We start from the raw sequence: 24,404 nt of genomic DNA on the forward strand, positions 1-24,404 counted from the left end.
TGATCGCCTTGGAGGACCTACAGGACCCAGAGAGGAACTGCGAGCTGCTGTCCTCCCTCCGCAGCAACAGAGGTCCACTTCCCAGCTCGAGCTCCGAGCAGGACGTGACAGACGGCGTATTCCTCATGGTCTATCTGCCCTCTCCGTATGAACAGACCCTCACCAGGATCGCCAGAGCTGCTAGCACAAGCAGCTCAAAGGATGCAGAGCTGCTCCCTCCAAGTCCAGGGCCGGAGGCACGCTGTGGAGATGAAGAAGAAGGGATGATGATGGTGATGAATGACGGGAGGGCAATCACAGAAGAAGTCAAAGACTGAATCAAAGCTGAGATTAAAAGAAGAGACCTAAGATGTGAATGAAAACACTTCCAGTTGAGGACATAGGAATCAAACATATTACTTACCAAGACTACACCCCAAATCACCCTCTTAAGTATATTAAAAATAAAATAATACTACAAAAACAAATGGGAAGAAGAGCTTCTGGGCCCTGTGCTGCTGCATGAAGAGCTTCTAAACTGGTTTTTATACTGAATAATGTGACTGGGATCCAGGAAACAGGCGTCTCCAAACTTCCTTTGGACGACATCCTCAGTGATTTTTACCTTAATGGACAAATGTGCTAAATATTTATAACTCTGACACAGAATGGCTATTTTTTTTTCTTTGTTAACAAAGCCCTCCACGTCGACGCCATAAGCACCAAGCACAGTTTAAACAAGCCACACAGACTCGTACACAATATTCTTACCATTTACATCATTCCTCATAAGTTAATGTGATAATTTCTCCTGTTTGTACTTAACATTGTAACAGTGTTCACGTGGATAACAAACATGCTATTTTTATTATTGTGTGTTTCACCTGTGACACAGCTGTAGGAGCCTTTAGACTTTAGTGAGCAGTAGTGGTAACAGGACCGTTTTATAATGCTGACATTTGTATTTATTTTTACTGTGTAATGATCACAAACAATAAAGTGAAGCGATCCCCGTGTCCCACTGTTTATTACTGTATCCTCCTCACATACAGCAATTTGTACAGATAGCAGACACACAGTCAGGTTTGTTTCTCATTTTGGTTCTGTACGTTCACACAATGAATTTTAAATGAAACAACTCAGATGCAGTTGAAGTGCAGACTTCCAGCTTTAATCCAGTGGGCTGAACAAAAAAATAAAAAAAATATTGAGGAAATAGAAACTTTTTAACACGTTCCCTTCATTTCAGCGGCTCAAAAGTAATTGGACAAATTAAATAACTGAAAGTAAAAATACTTTCAGTTATTGTTTTTTTTTTAGTAAAGTCCAATCTAGCCTTTCTATTGTCAGTGTTGGGAAGGTTACTTTTAAAATGTATTCCATTACAGATTACAGATTACATGTCCCAAAATGTATTCTGTAACGTATTCTGAATACTTTGGATTACTTAATATATTATCATGCTGTTTACAACTACATGAATGTACTATTGCTGTGATTTATTACTGTTACTGAAGGTCCGCGGCTCCGAACCGTAGTAAAGGGACCTCTGACTAATACGTCGGGCTCGTAGCTGAAAACTAGCTTTACTTTGTTGTCTGGGTCAAGTTTGCTAGCGAGAGACAGAGAGAGGCGTTGAAAGGCTGCTCCAACTGAACGTATTGTTTTTGGAGGAAAACACGAACACGGTGTACAGTCGAGTCTTAATAGCTTACTTACAGCTGGGCTCGTCAGGCTCTCTTCTTGGCTGCAGTGGTTATTATTATATTTACATGCTTCCAGCTCCCGTTTTTGCTCGATGACAGCTCGTACTTTTCCTTTTTCTCCCTCCCTCGCTCACAGACACATAACGTGTATGGCAGTCCATTCTCCCTGCAGCACGGACTACACTGCCCATGATGCTACATTCTTTAGAGCTATACCTGTAGCATTCTGCCTGTTAGCTTAGCACAACAACAACAAAAAGGCCTCTCTCACCCAGGAAACACGCAGAGAGAGAGCGTCACCCTGTAACCATGGCAACCGTAACGCTGCCACCTGGAACAACAGAACGTAGCTGTCAAACAAAACCCAAACAGTCCTGACCCGCCACAATATGAAACAGGGAAGTACCGCCGTGTAATCCATTTATTTCAACAAAGTAACTGTATTCTAAATACCACCTTTTTAAACGGTAACTGTAACGGAATACAGTTACTCATATTTTGTATTTTAAATACGTAACGGCGGTACATGTACTCCGTTACTCCCCAACACTGTCTATTGTTGAGGCTTATGAGTGGCTTGGACCTCCCAGTGAATCCTCTGTATTAACTTTTATGTAGTCTTCTCTTTATGGTAGACTTGGATATTGATATGGACGTTCCTTTTGTTTTGCTGAGGTCACAGTGCTTTCTCTCTCAGGATGTACAAAAGTGTAGATTTTGCTACTCCTAATATTGTAGCCATTTATCAGATGTGATTTTTCTGTTTTTGCAGCTTAAAGAGGGCTTGTTTCAACCGCATGTTGTCTGTTCACAGCAAAATCTTCCAAAGACAAGCACCACGCTTTAAATCAACTCCAGGCCTTTTATCTGCTTAATTGATAATGACACAATGAAGGAACTGACCGCACCTGATCATGAAATAGCCTATGAGTCAATGGTCCAATTACTTTTGGTGCATTTAAAAAGAGGACGGCACATTTTAAGAAGCTGAAACTCCTAAACCAGGGGTAGGGAACTCCAGGCCTCGAGGGCCAGTGTCCTGCAGGTTTGTCAGTGCGCCTCAGGGTGGCTGTGGCTACAATGTAGCTGCCATCACCAGTGTGTGAATGGGTGGATGACTGGATGTGTAAAGCGCTTTGGGGTCCTTAGGGACGAGTAAAGTGCTATATAAACACAGGCCATTTACCATTTTTTTTAGATGTGTCCTTGATCCAACACAGCTGATTTATTCGGCTAAATGACCTCCTCAACATGTCTTGAAGTTCTCCAGAGGCCTGGTAATGAACTAATTATTTGATTCAGGTGTGGTGACCCAGGGTGAGATCTCAAACCTGCAGGACACCAGCCCTCGAGGACTAACGTTGCCTACCCCTGTGCTGACCCCTGTGCTGACCCCTAACCCTAACTGGAGCTTTTTGAAGCATAAATTGTGTTAACCTGTTTGCCACCTGTCTGATAATGTTAGTTATACTGATTTAATTTGGCACTCTTCATCCCCTGACTTAAAATAAGAAGTAGACACTGTTTTGCCTGAAATATTGACTCGCCCATCCAAATCATTGAGTTCAGGTGTTCCAATCACTTGCATGCCCACAGGTGTATAAAATCAAGCACCTAGGCATTCAGACTGCTTCTACAAACATTTGTGGAAGAATGGGTCGCTCTCAGCAGCTCAGCATGAAAGTGGGAGGCCGTGTGAAAACTGCATTAATTGATTGCATTAAAAATGCAAAAATTAAAAATTAAAAATTAAAAATTAAAAATTAAAAATTAAAAATTAAAAATTCCCATCACACTGGCTCCACCAGCTGTTTTTGATCATATTGTGTTCCACGCCTTCTCCAGATTGTTTTTTTTGCCATCATTCTGGCATTCGTTGATCTTGGTGTCATGTGTGGAAAGAATATTTTTCCAGAACTGTTCTGTCTTATTTCAATTTTAATTTTTTTAAGTAAAGTCCAATCGAGCCTTTCTATTGTTGAGGCTTATGAGTGGCTTGGACCTCCCAGTGAATCCTCTGTATTTACTTTTATGTAGTCTTCTCTTTATGGTAGACTTGGACATTGATATGGACGTTCCTTTTGTTTTGCTGAGTTCACAGTGCTGTCTCATCATCATCATCATCATCATCGTTTATTTGTATAGCACTTTAAGAACACACCAGGCAGACCAAAGTGCTGAACAACACAGATCAAAACAACTAACAAATTAAAAATACCATAAAATCATAAATAAAATACAATAAAATAAATAAGAAAGGTGTCAGTTTCCTACAGAGTTAAAAACCAGGGAATAAAAATAAGTTTTCAATCTGGACTTAAAGACCTGCACTGATGACGCTTGTCTAATTTGGAGGGGAAAGTTATTCCAGAGCATCGCAGCTGGGATTGAAAACGCTCGGTCTCCTCTGCATTTCAGCTGCGACTTAGGGACCGACAGCAGCTGCAGCTCAGCTGAACGGAGCATGCGAGGAGGAACATGTGGCTTCAGTAAATCAGATAAGTAGACAGGAGCCAGACCATTTAAAGTTTTCAAAACCAATAAAAGGACTTTAAAACGAACCCTAAATTCAATGGGAAACCAATGCAAGTGTTGTGGAAGTTTTCCTTTTAAATAAAGCCTGCAGACGAGCGGTGAGCGGTAGCTAGCATTCTTTAATCAAAACACAAAGAACACAAAGAGTCATGGTCCAATTACTTTTGGTCCATTTAAAAGAGGACGGCACATTTTAAGGAGCTGAAACTCCTAAACCATTCATCCAACACAATATTTTCATGTCCGTTATATAAAAAACAAAACTTGTGTCACTGTGCAAACATATATGGACCTAACTGTCTTTGGTCCTAAGTTAAGGGACTAAAAAGTGCCTGACACGGCCCAAATCAAGAACTGGGCTTGACAATAGGTCAGAATAAGGCTGTATCCCAATTCAGGGTGTGCAGCCTTAAAGGCCGCATTTTAAGGCCGATTACGTCACAGCGACGCGACGAAGGCTGTCCCAATTCAAAGGCTGCTCCATAGAAATGCGTCTTTTATTTCCCTGAATTTTAAGGACGGCCCAACAAATCCCAGAATGCATAGCGCGGCGGTGGGTGTTATTAAACCCCGATTCTTTCGTCCCCGTGACAGAACAGAGAAAACCGACTCATAGTGTGTTAAAACATTTATATTTCTTTTTATTCAATCATCTTCCGGAAGAGAGAGACCCCTGCACAGCTCAGACGCCAGTTGCAGGAGCTCTAACATTAGAATCATAAACTGTGCCTCATATAGGTGTTATTTTGGTACTTTACACGTCACACAGTTTCAAACATTGCTTATATGGAAAGTTCCTCTTTTCTGTGTCTTATCTATGGCTGTGCACTAAAACTTCCTGTTTTTCAGTCTGGCTGAGCACCACAAGTGGCCTTGCTCTACAAGCCTTCATTATTAAAGTACATAAAACAATATAATAGGGAAATAAGGATACTAATATTGATTTCATGACAGTGTGGATGATTTTGCAGGAAAAAAACGGTGGAAAAGAGTCACCTGAAGAGTAAACTTTTAAACGTAAGTACTGAATATTATGTCACTTATTTATGTGCAAATGTTTAATAACGAAGAACATTAAAACATTCCTGTTGGCCACATGTCGGCAAAGTCATGTGACATCAGTGACGTTTGTACTAACTTGGTTTTAAAGCCTTTACTTTAAAATATACACCGTTCAATAGTTGAGCTTAATCTTACAGAGAATTTGATGATTTCATGGATATTTAAAGTCAGCACTGAGACAAATTTAGTAATGCCAACATATTCATTATTTGTCTCTTATATATAATACATTTATATATACACAGTGTCGCGAAATCGATCAATGTAGAGCAGTGAGACAAACCACGGAGGCCCCAGAAAAGTGCAATCAAACGATGAGTTTATTAACAGCCCGGAGAAAACATCAGCATATGTCCTCTGACCAAAATACATGTTGTCGATACTTATAAAGCAGTGGGGTACACGGCCCCCCATCTTGTACATCTTTAATAGCTATAAGCAGACATAGAACTTCTCTTTTCTATAACACCTTCCGTACAAGGTAATAAACTTCGAGCCCTCAGGACCTCTGGGGCTAATTATATATTCTGGTCATCTGTTGCCAAGTAGAGTAAAATATAGTAAGACACCAAATGAATTAAGGCCTCAGGCCTGACACATTCCTAGATTATATGTGTTATATGTATTGTAAGCATGCATTGCAGTTATCCTTCTATGTTCCAGTTTCCCTCAGCATGGATCACCTGGACAGTCACGCCAGTGAAGCTTAAGACCCTTAATGAACCCAACATCAACTCGAAATAAGCACAAATATGCAACGTGTATGAAATACTTCTGACCGTACCTGTAATAAAAGTTAACATAATGGATCCTCAAATGGACATCTTCACTAAACAACTTTAATGCAACATCAATACTGTGAGAAATATTATCAGATGAAATAATGCTGTAAAGAATGTTATCAATGCAGTTATAATGATGCAGATTATATGGCAGCAATAAAAGAATTTCTATATCTCCACAACAGTGTCAAATGAACCTTTCTTTGAGTGAAGATTTAAGGTGACAGGAAATATAAATAAATGCAGCTTGAATCTTTACTGAAGCTCAGTATTTGAAACAGAGTCATTCACTGCTATTATAATAATAATGGATTGCATTTATATAGCGCTTTTTGGGACCCCTCAAAGCGCTTTACAATGCCACTATTCATTCACTCTCACATTCACACACTGGTGGAGGCAGCTACAGTTGTAGCCACAGCTGCCCTGGGGCAGACTGACAGAAGCGAGGCTGCCATATCGCGCCATCGGCCCCTCTGACCATCACCAGTAGGCGGCAGGTGAAGTGTCTTGCCCAAGGACACAACGACCGAGGCTGTCCGAGCCGGGGCTCGAACCGGAAACCTTCCGATTACAAGACGAACTGCCAACTCTTGAGCCACGATCGCCCCAATAATAACTAATAATGATTGAAATTATAACTTTAATATTGGCCATATTATATTTACATTACCAACATGAGCTAATTGTTATTTACTAGCTAATCTTAAATGACTGTTCAGTACAGAATTGGGATACAGCCTTCGTGTTGTGTGGAATAGATGTGGCCCAAAGTCAAATCATGACTCGCCTTGAGTCAGTGCGGTGGGTGTGGCCACTTTTGGAGAAACATCTACTAATTAGATCCTGATCATTACTCAGGAGCTTTTGAAGCATAAACTGTGTCAGCCTGTTTGCCACCTGTCTGATAATGTTAGTTATACTGATTTAATTTGGCACTCTTCATCCCCTGACTTAAAATAAGAAGTAGACACTGTTTTGCCTGAAATATTGACTCGCCCATCCAAATCATTGAGTTCAGGTGTTCCAATCACTTGCATGCCCACAGGTGTATAAAATCGAGCACCTAGGCATTCAGACTGAGAGTCACAGAGTGGGGTCAGCAGATACTGAGGCACAGTTTGCTAACTTTCACCTCCAAACTTCATGTGGCCATCGTATTAGCTCAAGAACAGTACAGAGATCATCATAGACTGGGCTTCGTGGGAGAGCATGGATCCCATATCTATCTATTAAAATGAGGACTTACAAATAAGCTTTAGATTTCCAGTTTATCAAATCCCACTGAGCAGTCCTTCCCTTTGTTGTGGAAGTTTTCCATTTAAATAAAGCCTGCAGACGAGCGGTAGCTAACAAAACACAAAGAACAGACGACCAAGTTGGTGGAAAGCCTGCATGACCGCGGGGTGGACGGTCAGCAGAGTCTCCCTGAGCCTAGCATGGCTGTCAGTTAAAGACCTTCAGGAACAAAAGGCAGTACACAGCTGGTTCACACCTTAAGCTTCACACTCCCTTGCTACCTCCCAGAGTCCTCGAAGAGACTTAGGCTACGTTCACTCTGCAGGTCTTGATGCTCAATTCCAATTTTTTGATAAAATCCAATTTTTTCTGTCTGCTCGTTCACACTACAAATAAAATGTGACAGCAAACGCGCTCTAGTGTGAACGCTCAAAGCGTCCGCATGCGCAAAAGAAGACGTCACACACAACGCGCTCTGTTTAGACCCAGAGCAACAGTATTGTTTGACTGATGGACTTAATATAAAGACTTCGGACTTTACGTTTCCCAATTTTTGCTTTAAGTTATTTTGTTATTTCCATAATAATGTAAATAACCTAATAATGATCCTTATTGCTGTTTTAGAGGAGCGCTGCTTCAAAGGATAGTTGCAGATTTCTGTCAGAATCTACAGATTATACAGTACAAATAAAATGTTCACGTTTCTCCAACGTTGTCTTCCCAACAGTTTCACTGACATCTACACGGGATGGCCAGGAAGCGTTCGCAATGTCTTCTCCGGCGCTGATAATCGGCGTCTGTCTTGTGTCTGTGACGTAAAAGACGGATTTAATGCGACATGACCATCAAACAGCAGCTTTCTAAAACATCGGATATGTATCGGATTCAGAACCACATACAAAAGTGACCCAGATCAGATTTGAAAATATCGGATTTGTGCCGTTCACACTGTCACACCATGATCGGATAGATGGGTCGCATAGGGTCAAAAAAATCGGATTTGATGCGCTTTCGCCTGCAGTGTGAACGTAGCCAGAAGACTCTTCCTGTCTGCCTCCCCCAACTTCCTCACTAGACCCCCACCATTTGTTTTACTGTATGAGTGTGAGACATGTTAAAATCCAGTGGCACCAAGGCATTACACAATAAAATAATGTGATTAATACATAAATAAAATAAATTCCTATACACCTTTAAATCGAACCTCCCTTCTTCCCCTCCCGTCTTTCTTAGCTTTCTCCATCTCTGAGTGAAGTTAGCGCTCTTACTTTTCTCTTTCTGTGAAATCAACAGCTGGACTTGGAGCTGCAACACACTGTGAGACAAACTGCACACAAACAGTTTGTGTGTTTGCTGATGTTTGTTGAGCTGATTTAAAAACGCTGCATTTGAAATTACCTGACAAAATGTTTTTAGCTTTATGCTGCTCCTCTTCTGTAGAGCTAGCTAGATGCTGAGTGACCACAACCACAACAAAATCAACGGTCCTCCTTAACCCCTGACTATAGAGCTGTGAATTATCCATAAATTATATAGTTTCATCTCTTTGTATGCCATAAACTGGACTGGTATACCGATAGATTGCCTTTCATGTGTTACAGTTTAAGCTCAAATCAGTACAGATACGTGAAAATTCTACTAAAATACATCAACAAAGTATTTGTGCTTTGTTAGTTCCCACCTTTACAAATGCACTTCTGGAAGATTAAACACACTCCTAAACCTTGTGGAGAGTCTTTTATCTAAGCAACAGGGCGGGCGACATCATAACAAACCCTATGGATTAAAAATGAGATGTCACTCAAGTTCATATGCATGTGAAGGCAGACAAGCTAATATTTTTGGTGATATACTGAGAGAAGATGAAGTGCTGCTCAGATGAACTGATGACCAACAGCAGGTCAACAACAACTCCATTTTAATCAGCCAAAGAAAAAGATTAGCCGCATTAGGAAATGACTCATTTGATGTTGTTTTAGTGCTTCTGTTTCCTGCACTGGCTGCTTTGTGGCAAAAAAACAGGCACACAAATAGAGAAAAACATTAATTTTTTTTTTGACATCCTGCAGAAAGTGCTCAAAAATCACCACTGACAAACAGCAGCGTGTCATTTGCAGATAAAAGAAGCTAAATAAAAGATCAGTGTTGTGGTTAGTGTCCCCCAAGCTGAAACACATGACCTCATTAACTGACACAGGCTAACCACATGACTGCTACTCTGGCTAATGTTGCTGTCTGGTGGCTCGCTTTGACCACAGTTTGAATAATTTAAATAGAGGACGCAACACAGGCAGCTGGGGAGTGGAAGGAAATCAAAAGCACAAAAAGTGAAAAGCAGAATTTTAATTTCTTATATTTACGTTAGTGAAGTTTCCCTCCATTCACCAATCAGACAGCGCAGTGTCCCGGATGCACATCAGCTGAATCTGTTTAGGACTAATTACACACCTCGATCCTTCCACAAAACACAAATGGAGCCCTCATGCCAGCTTGGGCTGGGCCATATCATACCCTTCACGGTAATACCGGTATAATGTTGGGCAACGATAAGAAAATGAAATATGGCGATAGAATATGGGTAAAACGCGCACGCGCAGTACCTTTGTTTACATACGCACATGGCGGCGACTAAGAATGAGAAGGGAGAAAGCAGATAGTTGAATGAAAAACAGATGAACCAGAACTGGTTTGTAAAAATGCTGCAACTTCACTGGTGTGGAACTGGTTTAGCTTTCGTCCGTCAGATACACAACAAAGCACTATTTTTGGTAGCGCATGCTAGCGGGCCGTCGTTATTACCGTGTTTTTTAGAAAATACGGCGCACTTAAAATCAATCCTTTGATTTTTCTGAAAGTCGACAGAGCCCCTTATAATCCCGTGTGCCTTATGTATGAACTCTGGTTGTGTTTACTGACCTCGAAACGATTTTATGTGCACGGCGCTCGAAAATCTGTCAAATGTTTCAGTACGATGTTGCTAAGCTACGAACGAAGCCGCACCGCTTGATGGATTGTCGGAGCATTACGGCTGTCGTAGGCGGAGCCTCGCGGAGTGATACGTACTGTGCTTCAACATAATATTACTGTATTGTGTGTGTATAACCTCTTTTTAAGTTTCATGGATATTCTATATCAGGGGTGTCAAACTCAAATACACAGTGGGTCAAAATTCAAAACTGGAACAAAGTTGCGGGCTAACGTTAATATTTATTGAAAAAAAAATCTTCCTCCAGATATAAGAATGAATCTTTTCTTATGGACTCAAATAAGTTTTGCTGGAAAACTGAATATGGAACAAGAAAAGCTTAATACTAAACAATATATATATTAGCTGTATAATACCAGTAGGCCAGCTCTAATAGTAATTTGGTATGGCTTCGCGGGCCAAATGTAATTAGCCAAATTTGGCCCGCGGGCCAGAGTTTGACACCTATGTTCTATATGGTTATGCTGAGGATATGTCGGCCAATTTCCACTGGAAATGCCTTTTGGTTAACACAGGAACTCCCAGAGAGCAGCCATTTGGCTTTTCTACGTTTAAAACCCGCCAACCAGCCAAATGGCTGGTAAGCTTTTAGCTGATATCCTGGACTGAACTGTGAACTGCTGCTTTTGTTATGTAAATAAGGTGGTGCTGAGCCACTAGGTTAGGTGTGGCCTAACCCTAACCCGTCTAGGTGTGGCCTAACCCTAACCCACAAGGAAACTTGTGTTTCTGTTTGCCATCTTAGGGAGAAATCAACACACATGGGTGTATTTCCTTTGTTGCTGAGATTTATTGATAAAAACAGTACAAAAAAACAACAAACAAAAAAGGTGTGGAGGGTTGTGTCCAAAGCAACTGTTCTTTTCTTGCCTTCTTCCCAGCCATATGAGAGTGAGCCAACTCTCTTGCAAATGTACTTCCCTTGCCAAGATATTGGAAGACATTGCAAATGTACTTTGATTTTAGGTCGCAAGCCACCCAAAACTTGATCCGAAACTTGTCAGGTTTACTTGCTATATACTGCAGGGTTAGGGTTATACTGTGGGTTTCACATGTTTGCTGAGCAGCAGCCTAGTAAACCCCGCAAGATGACAATTTCATTGACCTCAACAGGAAAGGAAGTTCACAGCTTTTAGCAGCTCCCCACCCCCACACACTAACAAAGAGGCAGTTGGCAGTTAGCCACCCAAAACTTGATCCCAAACTTGTCAGGTTTACTTGCAATATACTGCAGGGTTAGGGTTATACTGTGGGTTTCACAGGTTTGCTGAGCAGCAGCCTAGTAAACCCCGCAAGATGACAATTTCATTGACCTCAACAGGAAAGGAAGTTCACAGCTTTTAGCAGCTCCCCACCCCCACACACTAACAAAGAGGCAGTTGGCAGTTAGAAATCCGCAATCATTCACACACCCCCACTACCCCACTTCTCAAGTAACAACCTAATTTACTGTTCATTTACATATGAATTGATGCTAAAAGACTAGCCAGTTTAGCTTCCACTTGGCTGACTTGGGCTTAGAAAAGCCTGGGACTTCCAGTTAACTGTCAGCAACGAATTTGCATTTGCACTTTAAATTTTGATATAACTTTAATGCACATAAAAAAACAGCTGCTTGTTTAAGTGAATATACATTGATGGGGTTTTTGCACTAATAAAGTTGTGGAGTTGTAAAGTATTTTGTCTCGTGTCAGTTATATCGTCAGTTATATCGTTATTGCAAATTTTCAAATGTATATCATGATAAATATTTTTGGTCATATTGCCCTGCTCTAGTGTCAGCTATAACTGTACGCCAGAATATCACGATATTAAATAAGTAGTAGATGTCTATCATGTATTACTGTAAATGCAGTGCACCCAGTAACAAAACACACATAAAAACTATTATTCCCACTGTGATATTTCAAAAAACACAAAAAAACAATAATACATCTTATATTGGACACAGTAGCGTTTTGTTTTTTGTCTGTTTTTTTGTAAGATGAGATATGACCTCACTGAATAATGCATACATTAGAAAATGGCCATAAACTGCCAAAGGGTGTACGTGCTGTTTCTCACCAGATGAATGACTAATATTTCCAGTTTACACTGACTTCCTTCCACTGAAGCTCTTACTAACCACACTCTGTGTGCATTTGCACAGAGGGGAGACTAAAGAAAACCACAATTTCTCTTTGTCAGACTTAAAAAACAGGAAAAATACATAAGGAAAAAACATGTATCAGCATATTATGCTCAGCGAAAGTAGAATAGTTGTAAGGAAACTCTCTCCCAATGGGCCCCAATAATAAGAATATTAACATGCATGTGGGAGGTATGAGATCTTTCTGTGGTTTTCTGTGAAACATAAAAAACTTTGGCAGGAAATAGTCAAACAGAAAAAGGTAAAGGTCTCGGCATGTGGTAGCATCATTTTATGAAAAGCGATTTAAGAAGTTTGCTGAAGAAAAGAGTGGATTTTACCTCTGCATTACCTCCACCGTGAAGTCGCTCAGAGATGGCATCTCATGCTCATGCGATGTTCCTAGTTGACGCATGTGTCTGCCTTCCTGTGGCTATTCTTCTCCTCGTGCTTTCATGTCTTGCTGTAAGTAAAAAATAACATTACTGCCTGTTTGTCGTCTGTCCGTTTGCTTGACAGCCTATAGAAAAGCAGTTAGTTCGTCGATCACACCACCCTGCAGCTTTTAGGCATAAAACATTTGTGTGTGTGTGTGTGTGTGTGTGTGTGTGTGTGTGTGTGTGTGTGTGTGTGTGAGCCGAAATCACAATAGCACCTCAAAGCACTTTATATTTGTAAGGTGAAAGTGAGCGAAGAACAAATACCCAGTGCATCATAGCGCCAAATCACAACAAAAGTCGCCTCAAGGCGCTTCATAGATACAGAGAAAAACCCAACAATCATATGACCCCCTATGAGCAGCACTTTGGCGACAGTGGGAAGGAAAAACTCCCTTTTAACAGGAAGAAACCTCCGGCAGAACCAGGCTCAGGGAGGGGCGGGGCCATCTGCTGTGATTGGTTGGGCTGAGAGAAGGAAGACAGGATAAAGACATGCTGTGGAAGAGAGACAGAGGTTAATAACAGATATGATTCAATACAGAGAGGTCTGTTAACACATAGTGAGTGAGAAAGGTGACTGGAAAGGAAAAACTCAATGCATCATGGGAATCCCCCGGCAGCCTACGTCTATTGCAGCATAACTAAGGGAGGATTCAGGGTCACCTGGTCCAGCCCTAACTATATGCTTTAGCAAAAAGGAAAGTTTGAAGCCTAATCTTGAAAGTAGAGATAGTGTCTGTCTCCTGAATCCAAACTGGAAGCTGGTTCCACAGAAGAGGGGCCTGAAAACTGAAGGCTCTCCCTCCCATTCTACTTTTAAATACTCTAGGAACAACAAGTAGGCCTGCAGAGCGAGAGCGAAGTGCTCTAATAGGGTGATATGGTACTACAAGGTCATTAAGATAAGATGGGGCCTGATTATTTAAGACCTTGTATGTGAGGAGCAGGATTTTGAATTCTGGATTTAACAGGAAGCCAACAGGATATTTCTAATTTTAGAGATGTTGCACAAATGAAATAAAGCAGTCCTGCATATTTGTTTAACATCTGCTCTCAGCCTGCAGGCTTTCTTGTGGGCGGCCATTTAAAAGTCAAATGGGAGGCAGAGCCTTTAAAAAATTGTCAAAGTCTGGTTCCTTGGAAACCAAATAGATCACGTGTGGCTCAAACGTTTTGCACAGTCCTGCACCTCTCTGTTTTAGTGTTTAGCAGCTTATAAAATGTAATTTCTTGTTGCAGTCTGCAGGTAACTGAAATAAAATCACCTTTAGCTTCTCCTTATTCACAACTGGTCACCAAAGCAGGATAGCACGGCAGCTTTGATTTACCCGATCACACCAGTTAACCATCCTGATGCAATCCCAAAGCAGTTTGTGTGTCCTACACATTGCTGGTCATCCTCGTGTATTTCCCTGAAAGCGAACGCAGGAACTGCAGAGAGACTGAACCGAACATCATCTACATAAAAGCTGTTTTCTTGTAGAGATCTTGAGACGACGTGTCATGCTTATTACTGCTTTAATGTGTCTTTCATACTTCCTGCAGATAAAACGCGGGCAGGTTCCTGTCATCTACTACACAAACCTCCTCATCAGCACTCTCCTCCAGCTGTTCACCATGATCGCTTTGGTGGCAAACCCAGACCAGCTTCGGTACATCTCCCCCTCCGTTTCTTGTTATGCCTTCAGTATGATGGCTAATCTTGGCTTCAAAATATGCATTTCTCTAGAAGGGTACGTGTCTTCGTTTGTACTTCCATTCTATTCCTCAGTGAAACATCCTTATGGCCAGAAATATGAACTTCTGAATTGTGTTGCAGATCTTCTATCATCATCGTCTTCAGACAGTTGGACAGCATCAGAAAAACTACGATTTCTGTGCTAGCTTGCGCTATGACCTGGGTCATTTGCATTATTACCATCTCTCTTGCTGCAGACAAACAATTTATCGTTTGTATTCTGGCCATACTCCTCGCTCCACTGTACATCCTCTGCTTAGCAGGGACCCTCAAGTGTCTGCCTGCTGCCACCTCAGTGCCTGTTAAGGAAAAACGAAGAATTGTGGGAGCAGTAGTTCTACTGTTCGTTAACTACTTCGTGATGATCGCGCCAATGATCGTTTTGATTTTTCACATCAGATCTTACATGTTAGATCACACTGAATACATTGTAACACATTCCACAGATGTTATTATGGCTTTATTTCTGCTCAGTCCTTTTGCAGACTTGATTCTTTTCGTTTTCATGTGTGACTCGTTCACTGACAAGCTGGTGGCATCTTTGTGCTGCTGCATTAAGGCTGACAGCACCACATCGACAGTGTGACTGACTGTAGGACAGGTGGCTTGATTTACGCAGAGAGAAGGAGAAGCAAAATATTTTGGAAATGCAGGAAAAGAAAGAAAATTGGTATGCAAATGTGAGAGATACACATTGACAGGGTCGGGTTATGTTAAAAAGTATAAATTGTTATACTTTGTTCATTGGTTCAAAGGTACCCCACACTTCTTTTTTTGTTTGCTTGTTTGTTCTGGTGTATTTGTCATTTGAACTGTTATTCTGCCAAAGTACTCATATTTACAAGATGTCATTGAAGGCCCCATTGGTGTGTCAGGAAAACTCTTTTGTACGTATGTTCCTTGAAGGGGTTTTGGAGTCGTTCTTTTTTCCACCGCAGCGAAGGGCTAGGAGTCGGAGAGGAGCTGCTGTATGTTTGTGTCATCGATCTGATTGTGAAATAAAGCGTATGCAGTGAGAAAGCAACTCCCGGAGTCATCCCTGCCTTAAAGCTGCAACACAAACAAAACCGTTTGCAAGTGAACGCCTCACGGTGGATTCAGCTCTCTCCTCTCAGCTGATGTGTCAAAATGAAAGTAATGGGAAGCATTGTTTTGTTGAGTAATGATGTTGTCATTAAAAATGTAGAATTGTTCCTGAAATCACTGATAAAACCCCATAAAAGCCTCAAATTGGGAAGAAAAAAATAAATACATTTTATTTTCAAATGTAAACAGTTATTTTTATACACATACACCTGTACAGACATGCAGCCTGTTAAAGTAACGCACAGGTTATATTTACTGCATCCTTCAATAAACAGCAAATTGCATTAAAAATCAGTCTTTTATTCATTACATCAAACAAAAAAACTTCCTCTTAACCAACAGTGTCTGCTTCTCTCTCACAGTTGTACATTTTTTAAGAAATAAAAGAAACTAACTGAAATCAGAAAAGGGACCAAAGTCTAAAACATTACCTTTTTTAAAACCCAAACAGAACTTTTTATTAAAAAAAGAAAGAAAAGGGGAAGAATACGAACATAAAATGAGCTAAACGTATGTCAGTGTCCCCTAAACTGTATTTTAATGGCCAGTAGGTGGCGATTCCTTGGCTGTGTATAGAAGTCAGTTGATTTAGTTCCAGGGAATACAACACGACGTTCATTTTGGAAACTATGGTCCCGTTTAAAGCATATTAAACAAAGAAGGATACGCTTTAGTGCTTTCAAAAACCCAAAGTGTGCAAGGCCAAAACTTTAGCCGGGAGTTTGAAGTGGTCATTCATGAACCGCTGGACACTGCACAGTGGCCACATCCACGTTTTAAAACCACATAAAGACGTCCGAATTCAACAGAAATCAAATGTAAGTGGAGAGCTCTTCATCAACCTGACCAAAGCTCACTTTATCCTCCTCATCTCTCATCTGCAAACACATAAGACCGAAGAACCTGTGAGACACACATCGCCGTAGAAACGATGATGCTCACTGAGCTGCAGGGTTTTTACACGCTTCACCTTAAATCTGCACATCCAGCTGAACTACAAGCACATTTGCAAAAACTAAAACAGTCAAGTTATATTTGTTGCTTCCTAATAGACTCACAACATATATTAGTTACTCTGACCGTTAAAATCAACAAACCAACTGCAACATAACTCAGTCACTCAGTTATTAAACGTATTAAATCAAACAATCGAAGCTAATGAACCTGACACTGAATTGTCATTAATAAATAATTCACCTTCTCGCTGACTTTAACTCAGCTTTAAGGGAAAAGCAGGTACTGTCGTCCGAGACATTGTCCAGCAATATTTGGCGATCAGTGAATTTATCAGCACTAATAATGACATCATCCTGATTAGATTTCACATTGTCGATCAAACGCTCCTTCACTCTGGTCTCCATGGTGACCGTACATATGATACATTAATATTAAAAGAGGAAAAAAACCTCAGCAGGTCAAAGAAAAGTCGCTGAACTAGGATGACATCCATATAACATCCATCAGCTCATTTCCTGAGGAACACGATATCTGTGAGTAGGAAAAAACAGCATCCGCACTCTGGAAAGCTTCTCGGGATAAACTGCAGTGTGCACTTGGCGGACCTCAGTGTGGCCAGGAGATCCTGTGGCTGATTTTCAGTTTGACTTCCTGTTTTTACTGAACTCTACTGATCCAGCTTCTCCTCGCTGAAGTTGCACAGGAGGCTCTTGGCTCCATTCTGCCATGAATACAATGTCTCCATTGGAGTTTTCCCGTCCTGAAAGGGAAAAAGAAACTTTGAATGTTCCTTTTCTGGTACTGGCCCTGCAGACAGGATGATGCACATGTTCTCACTAAACAAACAGATTATTCAACATAAGGATTTTTAAAGAAAAGCAGAGGATTTGTCGACATCAGTCTACTTTAACTATGCACAAAGACACAAAGAAAGATTTTTGAGTGGAGTTCTTGATATCAGATGTCAGCGTACCCCAGCTAATGACTCGGCTGATACGCCCTCCAGCTGCTGAAACTCATATAAGGAATGCAGGGAGGCAGGTAAGCTGTTGTTCAAATGCAGCCCAGTTCTTTCCTTCAGGTTGTGTCTGATTTAAAGGGGCCCGACTCTCACTGCTGCTCTCGGCGCCTCCGGCTTTGAGGCAGATTAAAGAGCACGAAGATGCCAGAACAGAATCGCACCTCTGAATATCCCTGCGTGCAAAATTAAGTCCCTTCTTGTGACTGTGTGATCCTAATTGTAGAAAACGTCACATGCAAGGCTTGTGTTACGCTTTTCAAATCAGTGTAAACGATACAGGCGTGACGACATATTGTGTGTAGTTTCAAAAACCCAGTTGACTCTCTGGAGGTGGCGTTGTGCACTTACAGAGTTCTTTGTGTTGAGACTGGCACCGTACATCATCAGCAGCTTGATCATCTTGAATCGGTTTATTCTCACAGCATCGTGCATGGGCGTGTCTCCGTCCTACAGCCGAGGAGGAAAACCCACAATTCAGCCGAGAATAAACTGAACGCCTATTTTTATCATTTATCACGATCATCATCTTTGGGTTGGTGTAATTACGGATCGCTGGTGTCAGGACACAGGTGCTTAACTTATTAATGTGCCCCAAATTCAGGGAGAAATAGACCACGAGGAACAAGAACCCAGCAGCCGAGGAACAAACTAAAATCTGTTCTACGTTTTAGAAAAATGTAACGCTAAACATCCAGCTCCAAATTCTTTTACAATGAGTTACCCATGTAACGCACTGCAGGAGCGCCTGAAGCTGAACTGGCTTTATTATTTCATAGACTGTATATAAAGGATGGAGGAAGCCGCTGTGACATCACCCTCTGGCTGTGTCCCAATTCAGGGTCTGCAGCCTTAAAGGCCGATTACGTCACAGCGACGCGACGAAGGCTGTCCCAATCCGAAATGCGGCCCTCAAATGCGTCCTTCATTTCCCTGAATTTTAAGGACGTGGCGGTGTAGACTTCGTGGCCCAACATATCCCAGAATGCATAGCGCGGCGGTGGGTGTGGATAATTTTGCCAAAAAAAAACGGCAGATGAGGGGCGTCCGAAGAGTAACTTAGTAAACTAAGTACTGAATATTATGTCACTTATTTATGTGCAAATGTTTAATAACGAAGAACATTAAAACATTACTGTTGGCCACATGTCGGCAAAGTCATGTGACATTAGTGACGTTTGTACTAACTTGGTTTTAAAGCCTTTACTTTAAAATATACGCCGTTCAATAGCTGAGCTTAATCAGAGAATGATCAAAGCTCATGTAGAAACAAACAAATGAACAAAAGATTTTCTCCTTCATGTCTGTCAAACAAAGCTGTATGAAACGTTTCCAGCTGTTAGCATCATGGTTGCTAGGCAACCTGGGCAGCGCAACGGAGGCTAGACCGTCCCATTTCACAAGCCTCGCACTTCCGGCCTTAGCGGTCTTTAAGTACGCGGCCCTTGAGGATCGTTGAGGCTGCAGACCCTGAATTGGGACACAGCCTCTGTTTGCTGAAGTCCTGTTGCTTGTACTTTAGTGCTTACTCGGTCTTTGGCGTTCAGGTCTGCTCCACAGTGAATGAGGTGCTCGGCACAATCGCAGTGTCCTGTCCTCACAGCCACGTGCAGAGGAGTGCTGTGCAGCTGAGGGAGAAGAAGAGGAGTTTATGTTCATGCACGAAGAAACTCTGAAAATCAAATGTCACGAAAATATTAAAGTAGAGTATTTTATGAAAGTATCTGGGCGAGTGCTGCTCACACCACTAGATGGAGCCAAAGTAATAAAATAAAGAACCGGCTGCAGCTGTTGTGACCTCGAGTAACCCTTCCTCACAAGTCCTCCACCAACCTTGTCTCTGGAGGTGAACTTGGCTCCTCGATCCAGGAGGAGCTGCAAGGCCGGCAGGCTGCCTCCCCTGCAGGCCCAGTGGACCGCTGTGGCCTCCAGCTGAAAACACACACACAGCCCAACGTGTTAGAATAAATCTGTGTGTGTGTGTGTGTGTGTGGTGGAAACGTCACTAATAAAGGGGGTAAAAGAGAAGGTGTGACATATTTAAACTGCTCACCTTGTCTTTTTGCTCCATAGCCGCTCCGGCCTCCAGAAGTCTTTGCATGACCTCCACGTGTCCTTTGAAAGAAGCTTTGTGCAGAGCTGTTCTCTGGAACTGGACGTTGATTACGTGTAATTACTGTACATGACTTCAACATGCTAATGTTTGAGATTGTGACGTGCTGCAGGCAGACATCGCTGCGCCACACTCACATTGTCGCTTGCATCGGGGCTTCCTCCGTCAGACAGGTACTTCTCCACCACAGCCAGTTTGTTCTCCATGACTGCTGAGAGGAACAGCTCCTCGTCTACCGTCTCCGGCTGGAAAATGTGTGCAGAGAGACTTTGATTAAGAAACAGAGAAAAAAGAAAGGAACGCCTCGGAGCATGCGGCAAGAGAAGCTGCTGCTGTTGCAGCTCTATTGCAGACTTTCATGCATCTTTGGTTCACTTCATTCAGCATCTGCACACATTTATGCAATGCCAGATTTTATTTACACCCTTTCTCGTCATCAAGGTCTAAAGTATTTCTGGTCAAATGCAAATTAATAATATTAAATTAAATCAAAACCTTACCACAGTCTCAGGCTCTGGCTCATCTTTCTTCAGGACCGGGCTCTTCCTCTCTCTCCGTTTCTTCCTCAGCTGCAGGATGTTGAAGAGGTCGTCCACCGTCTCCAGCTTCAGTCTGCCGCTCCGATCCGTCTGACGCAACAGTAAAACACAGACTTCATTTATTATTCAACTTCTGCTGGTCTGTTTATTCACTGAATGACAATCAAATGCCAACATGAGCAGTTATAAGTTGTCATACTCCTGAATGCCTCCAGGTGGCAGCACAGATGAGGAGAAAACCAGTTAGATGGCTTCAAAATCCCTTCACCTCTGTGCTTGGATGAGATCATCACCAGATTTAAGTGACTCAGTCTAACTTATTACATAATCCTGAACCTGTAATTGTCTCTGCTGTGGCAAAAAGGAAACGCCTGAATTTAAACTGAAATTTGTCACCATTACTATAACTGCAAATACGACTAAAAGTAGGTATTACACATGATACACAACTCTAAAACTGACATATTTAAGTAGTTTTTACCTAGTGATGAGTAAGTTCTTCTGTTTAAGAATATCAAGTTTAAATAATGTCACATTTTATTGACGCCACTCTTCCCGCTGGTCATCCACACATGTATCTGATAATACTTGAATATTGTGATGTACTCGTTGTATTTGATGCATTATTGTCACTCCTGAGACTTTCCTGTAACTATCATTGCTGCTGCAGGTGGTGATTGCACCTGCAGAGTCACAGTTGGTGTTGCATAATCATATTGACATGTTCATGCACAGCTGGCAGTAAAATAATACTCCTCAGTGTAACCTGTCATTGCACCGTAGCTGCTGCTCTTACATTGAGAGCTGCCACGCTGACTTCCTCCTGTTCGCCGCCGCTGTCACTCTCCTCCGACAGACTCCCGCCGACTCCCAGCTCCCCGTGGGATCTGCGATCATCCCGCTTCTCCTGATTGACGGCCGCCTCGTACACGCCCCCCTGAAAGTCATCTGCCTCTATGCCCTCTGACCTCTTACCGGTCACCTGCAGGAAGAAGGAGAGGCGGAGACGTCGTGAGGTGGTTTGCACCATGGTGCCTTTTGCAGAAAAACACCAAGAAAACCTTCCTGATGAACAGATTTGCAGTGTGAAGCACAGACTGATGCACTGATGCTGCTGCATGCACCCCTCAGCACAGCTCTGCTGCAAACAGAGGAATGTAAACACACCACAGCATTAACACACGCTCACTCAGCTCTTTAATGAGCCACAACTGTTCCATTCACATCACTCACGTAGTCATTTACACAGCTTGTAATCCATGCATCACTCTAACAATGACTGCTGGAGGAAACAAAGGGATGTTCAAGTCTAATGCACAGCAACAAACACGGCTGAGACTGAGCTAACCTCTCTGGTACCTCATCATTAAACCACTTTTACCTCCAGCGTGCTTTTATCTTGAGTGAATTTAATGGATTTAAAAATTAAATCCTGCGTTTGGAGTTAAAGGCAGTCAGGTTGTGTGCAGAGACAATTCATCACATTTTAAACTGCTTTAGTCAAACAAGTGCAGAGCATTCATGTCTTCTTTGTTTTTATATATACTTCAATAACTATTCATGGTGATATGCTGTCACAGACGTGAAGGAAACCTCCGATACACGTGCGATTAGAGAAGTTTCAGATTCATTGTTGAAAATACGTTTTAAGACATTTTAGCTGCTTCATCATCTGGTTTGTAACTGAATTAAAAATGAATATTTACTTTACTTTCTTTGTTACAAGCATTTTTTTACTGATCTCAATCTTGACTACAAATAAAGTGAGTCTGACGGCCATGTTTTAATTCAGCTCGTATTTACTTCGTGCCAAGGGCCAATAATTTGGTGCAGCGGTGCAGAAAGAGTTAAATTACGTCCTCTAGTGGAGTCCTACGTCATGTGACAAATATGGCCAATGTGATTGGCTGAGCCTTTCAGGGAGCTCTGTTTAGTTTTAGCAGCGGCAAACCTGCGCTGCGAGGAGGAGAGGAGGACGGCAGCAAAGAGGAAGAAGCTGGATATAAGAAAGTGTTTTTCAAAGAAACCTGTAAGTCACTTAAAGCCAAATTAACTCATAAAATGTGTCATAATAACGTTACAGGCTATGCTAGGCCGTACATGCCAACCCTCACGATTTTTTCCGGGAGAATCCCGAATTTCAGTGCCCCTCCCGGAGCCACCATTCTCCCGATTTCTTCCGATTTTCCATCCGGACAAGAAAATTGAATAATTGAGTAATTTTAATATTACTCTTATTTCTCTTTCTGGGTCACAAAATAAACTTTTAACATATTTTCAGGCGAGAATGTAGCTGTGTAAACTTTAAATATCTCAGCCGGAGAGAACAGCAAACTCCGGTCATTCAGTGTTCCCTTAGTGCTAATGTATCAGAGATGTTGGTGTAACTGAAGTAATGTTGTTAAGTCCTTAAAGTCATATTCTTTTATTGTCATGACTGTATTTGAAGCTATTTTTATTTTTGTATGATACCTGATTTATATAGAATATGACTGAAGTAAACTAAAGCCTAAAATACTTAGTCAGTCATTTGTTTAATAGTAATTTAACATTATATAATTCACATATAAAACTATGAATTGTGATTTTAAATGGTTTAAAAGCAGGTAGAATAGCATAAGTAGGCACGTATGTTTCTCCTTTTGTTATGAAGAAGCAAAAAAAGAAAAAAGAAAAAAAGAAAAAAGAAAGGGGGTTTGGTGAATCATCCGTCCCCACCAACGCCAAACCCAAATCTAGGCCCTTACATTGTGCAAAATCACAATCAAAGAGCCTTACATGGAAATTAAAGATGCTAAACCGCGGTCCAGGTTCTAGTATTTTAATAATTAAATTTGTTATTTTGCTTCAGGTTGAGGCTTCTTGTTTTTAACTCTTGCTGCACAACAACAGATATTTATACTCTTTACTTTTGTGCTTTTTTGGTTCCAGTCCATACACAAATGGTTTAATTTAAATAATATTTAGGAATTAATTAAAGAAATGTGACAATAAGGAACAAAAATCAAGTTTCAGCCTGTTCTTCTTTCCTCTCTGTTACAGTCGCACACATCAGCACATCTTACCAGCTCTTCAACACTGAGCAGTCCCATTCTTCTCCTGGATGGTTTCACTGTGCCGTGGGTACCTGGAGGTGGATTTTAGTCCACAGGTCCTCTGGTCTGATGCTCAGTACGTCCGTCTGTCTGTCTCTTTGCCTGCAGCTGGAGCCTCGGCCTCTTATATAGCTTTGCTGAGCTGCCGGTCCGTCACTGAGCTCAGATTACATCACTGTCCTCGTGTGCTCATGTGGCATTCCCTCCTCCACCCTCATATCCATACTCAGCCCGTCCCACCCCAAGTGCTGCCCACTTTGGGCTGATCCTGGCACGTCTGTGTCACCGAGCAAAGATGGAGATGAGCTTTGAGGAGTTACTCTGCACCGAATGCTGATGCTGAGTGTTCTGAAAATTGCTTGAACCAGTCACGTGCATTCTTGTAAACATAAAGACATAAGAAATCTTGAAAGTGCAAAATCTTTATCACCCCCTTCAGCTCTTTTCTATCAGTTTTCCCTGATTTGTCTTTTCAGCAACTTCACTTCCTGCCTTTGTGTTTAGCAGATGAGCCCTCATTAGCATAATTAGCTCCTAAAAAGTTGAAGTTCAGGCTGGGATGAGTCTCTGCGCATCGTTACCTCACTACGGTGAGAATCCATGCGTCTCACTGTGGCAGTAACCCGATGTATCATGGAACAAATGCCAAAGAGCCCAAACTCTCTGGGATGCTTTGAGGAAACAGCAGCGTCAGGCAGTCTGGGAATAAATACAAGCTCTTTGCATGTTTGGCCTTTCACCTGCTGTCTGCTCTTTGATGCTTTTGATCTTGACCTCGCCTTCGTCTCCTCCTTTTTAAAACAGATATTGTGACCTTATCCCCTGAGAATGATCGCAGCTATTCTCACACACAGACACATTAAAACTGCCTCATGATCCTCTGAAAGTTGTTAAACTTTTGCTATTTTGTGCCAAAATAAAAAGGTATAAATTTTACTATTTCCTTCACCTTTATCTTTCAAGTGACCAAAACGTGTGAGCTGAAACCTTTAATGTCCTTT

The 24,404-nt window shown here is 41.7% G+C and overlaps 3 protein-coding genes across 3 annotated transcripts in view; 2 read left to right on the forward strand and 1 right to left on the reverse strand.

The window, feature by feature from the left end:
* Positions 1-995, forward strand: part of LOC146505841 (uncharacterized) — a 3,475-nt gene extending 2,480 nt beyond the window's left edge. Inside the window, exon 2 of the mRNA XM_085183152.1 lies at positions 1-995. This exon is cut by the window's left edge and continues 160 nt beyond it. Coding sequence (XP_085039278.1) covers positions 1-317 — 317 coding nt within the window. The 3' untranslated portion in view covers positions 318-995.
* An 11,736-nt stretch (positions 996-12,731) lies between these two features.
* LOC146505842 (uncharacterized) lies at positions 12,732-15,375 on the forward strand. Its single transcript, XM_085183298.1, has 3 exons — positions 12,732-12,882; positions 14,403-14,590; positions 14,677-15,375. The coding sequence occupies exons 1-3, from the start codon at positions 12,793-12,795 to the stop codon at positions 15,179-15,181; spliced, it is 783 nt and encodes a 260-aa protein (XP_085039424.1). The 5' UTR covers positions 12,732-12,792; the 3' UTR covers positions 15,182-15,375.
* Positions 15,376-15,453: 78 nt separating this feature from the next.
* LOC146505843 (ankyrin repeat domain-containing protein 1-like) lies at positions 15,454-24,003 on the reverse strand. Its single transcript, XM_085183296.1, has 9 exons — positions 23,374-24,003; positions 21,105-21,290; positions 20,270-20,398; positions 19,907-20,014; positions 19,710-19,808; positions 19,490-19,588; positions 19,186-19,284; positions 18,008-18,106; positions 15,454-17,398 (listed from the first exon to the last, which is right to left on the reverse strand). Exons 1-9 carry the CDS (start codon positions 23,398-23,400, stop codon positions 17,306-17,308), a joined length of 939 nt encoding a protein of 312 aa, XP_085039422.1. The 5' UTR covers positions 23,401-24,003; the 3' UTR covers positions 15,454-17,305.
* Between the last annotated feature and the right edge of the window lie 401 nt (positions 24,004-24,404).

Source organism: Neolamprologus multifasciatus, chromosome 13, assembly GCF_963576455.1.
Source record: "Neolamprologus multifasciatus chromosome 13, fNeoMul1.2, whole genome shotgun sequence".
In the NCBI taxonomy this organism is placed as follows: Eukaryota; Metazoa; Chordata; class Actinopteri; order Cichliformes; family Cichlidae; genus Neolamprologus; species Neolamprologus multifasciatus.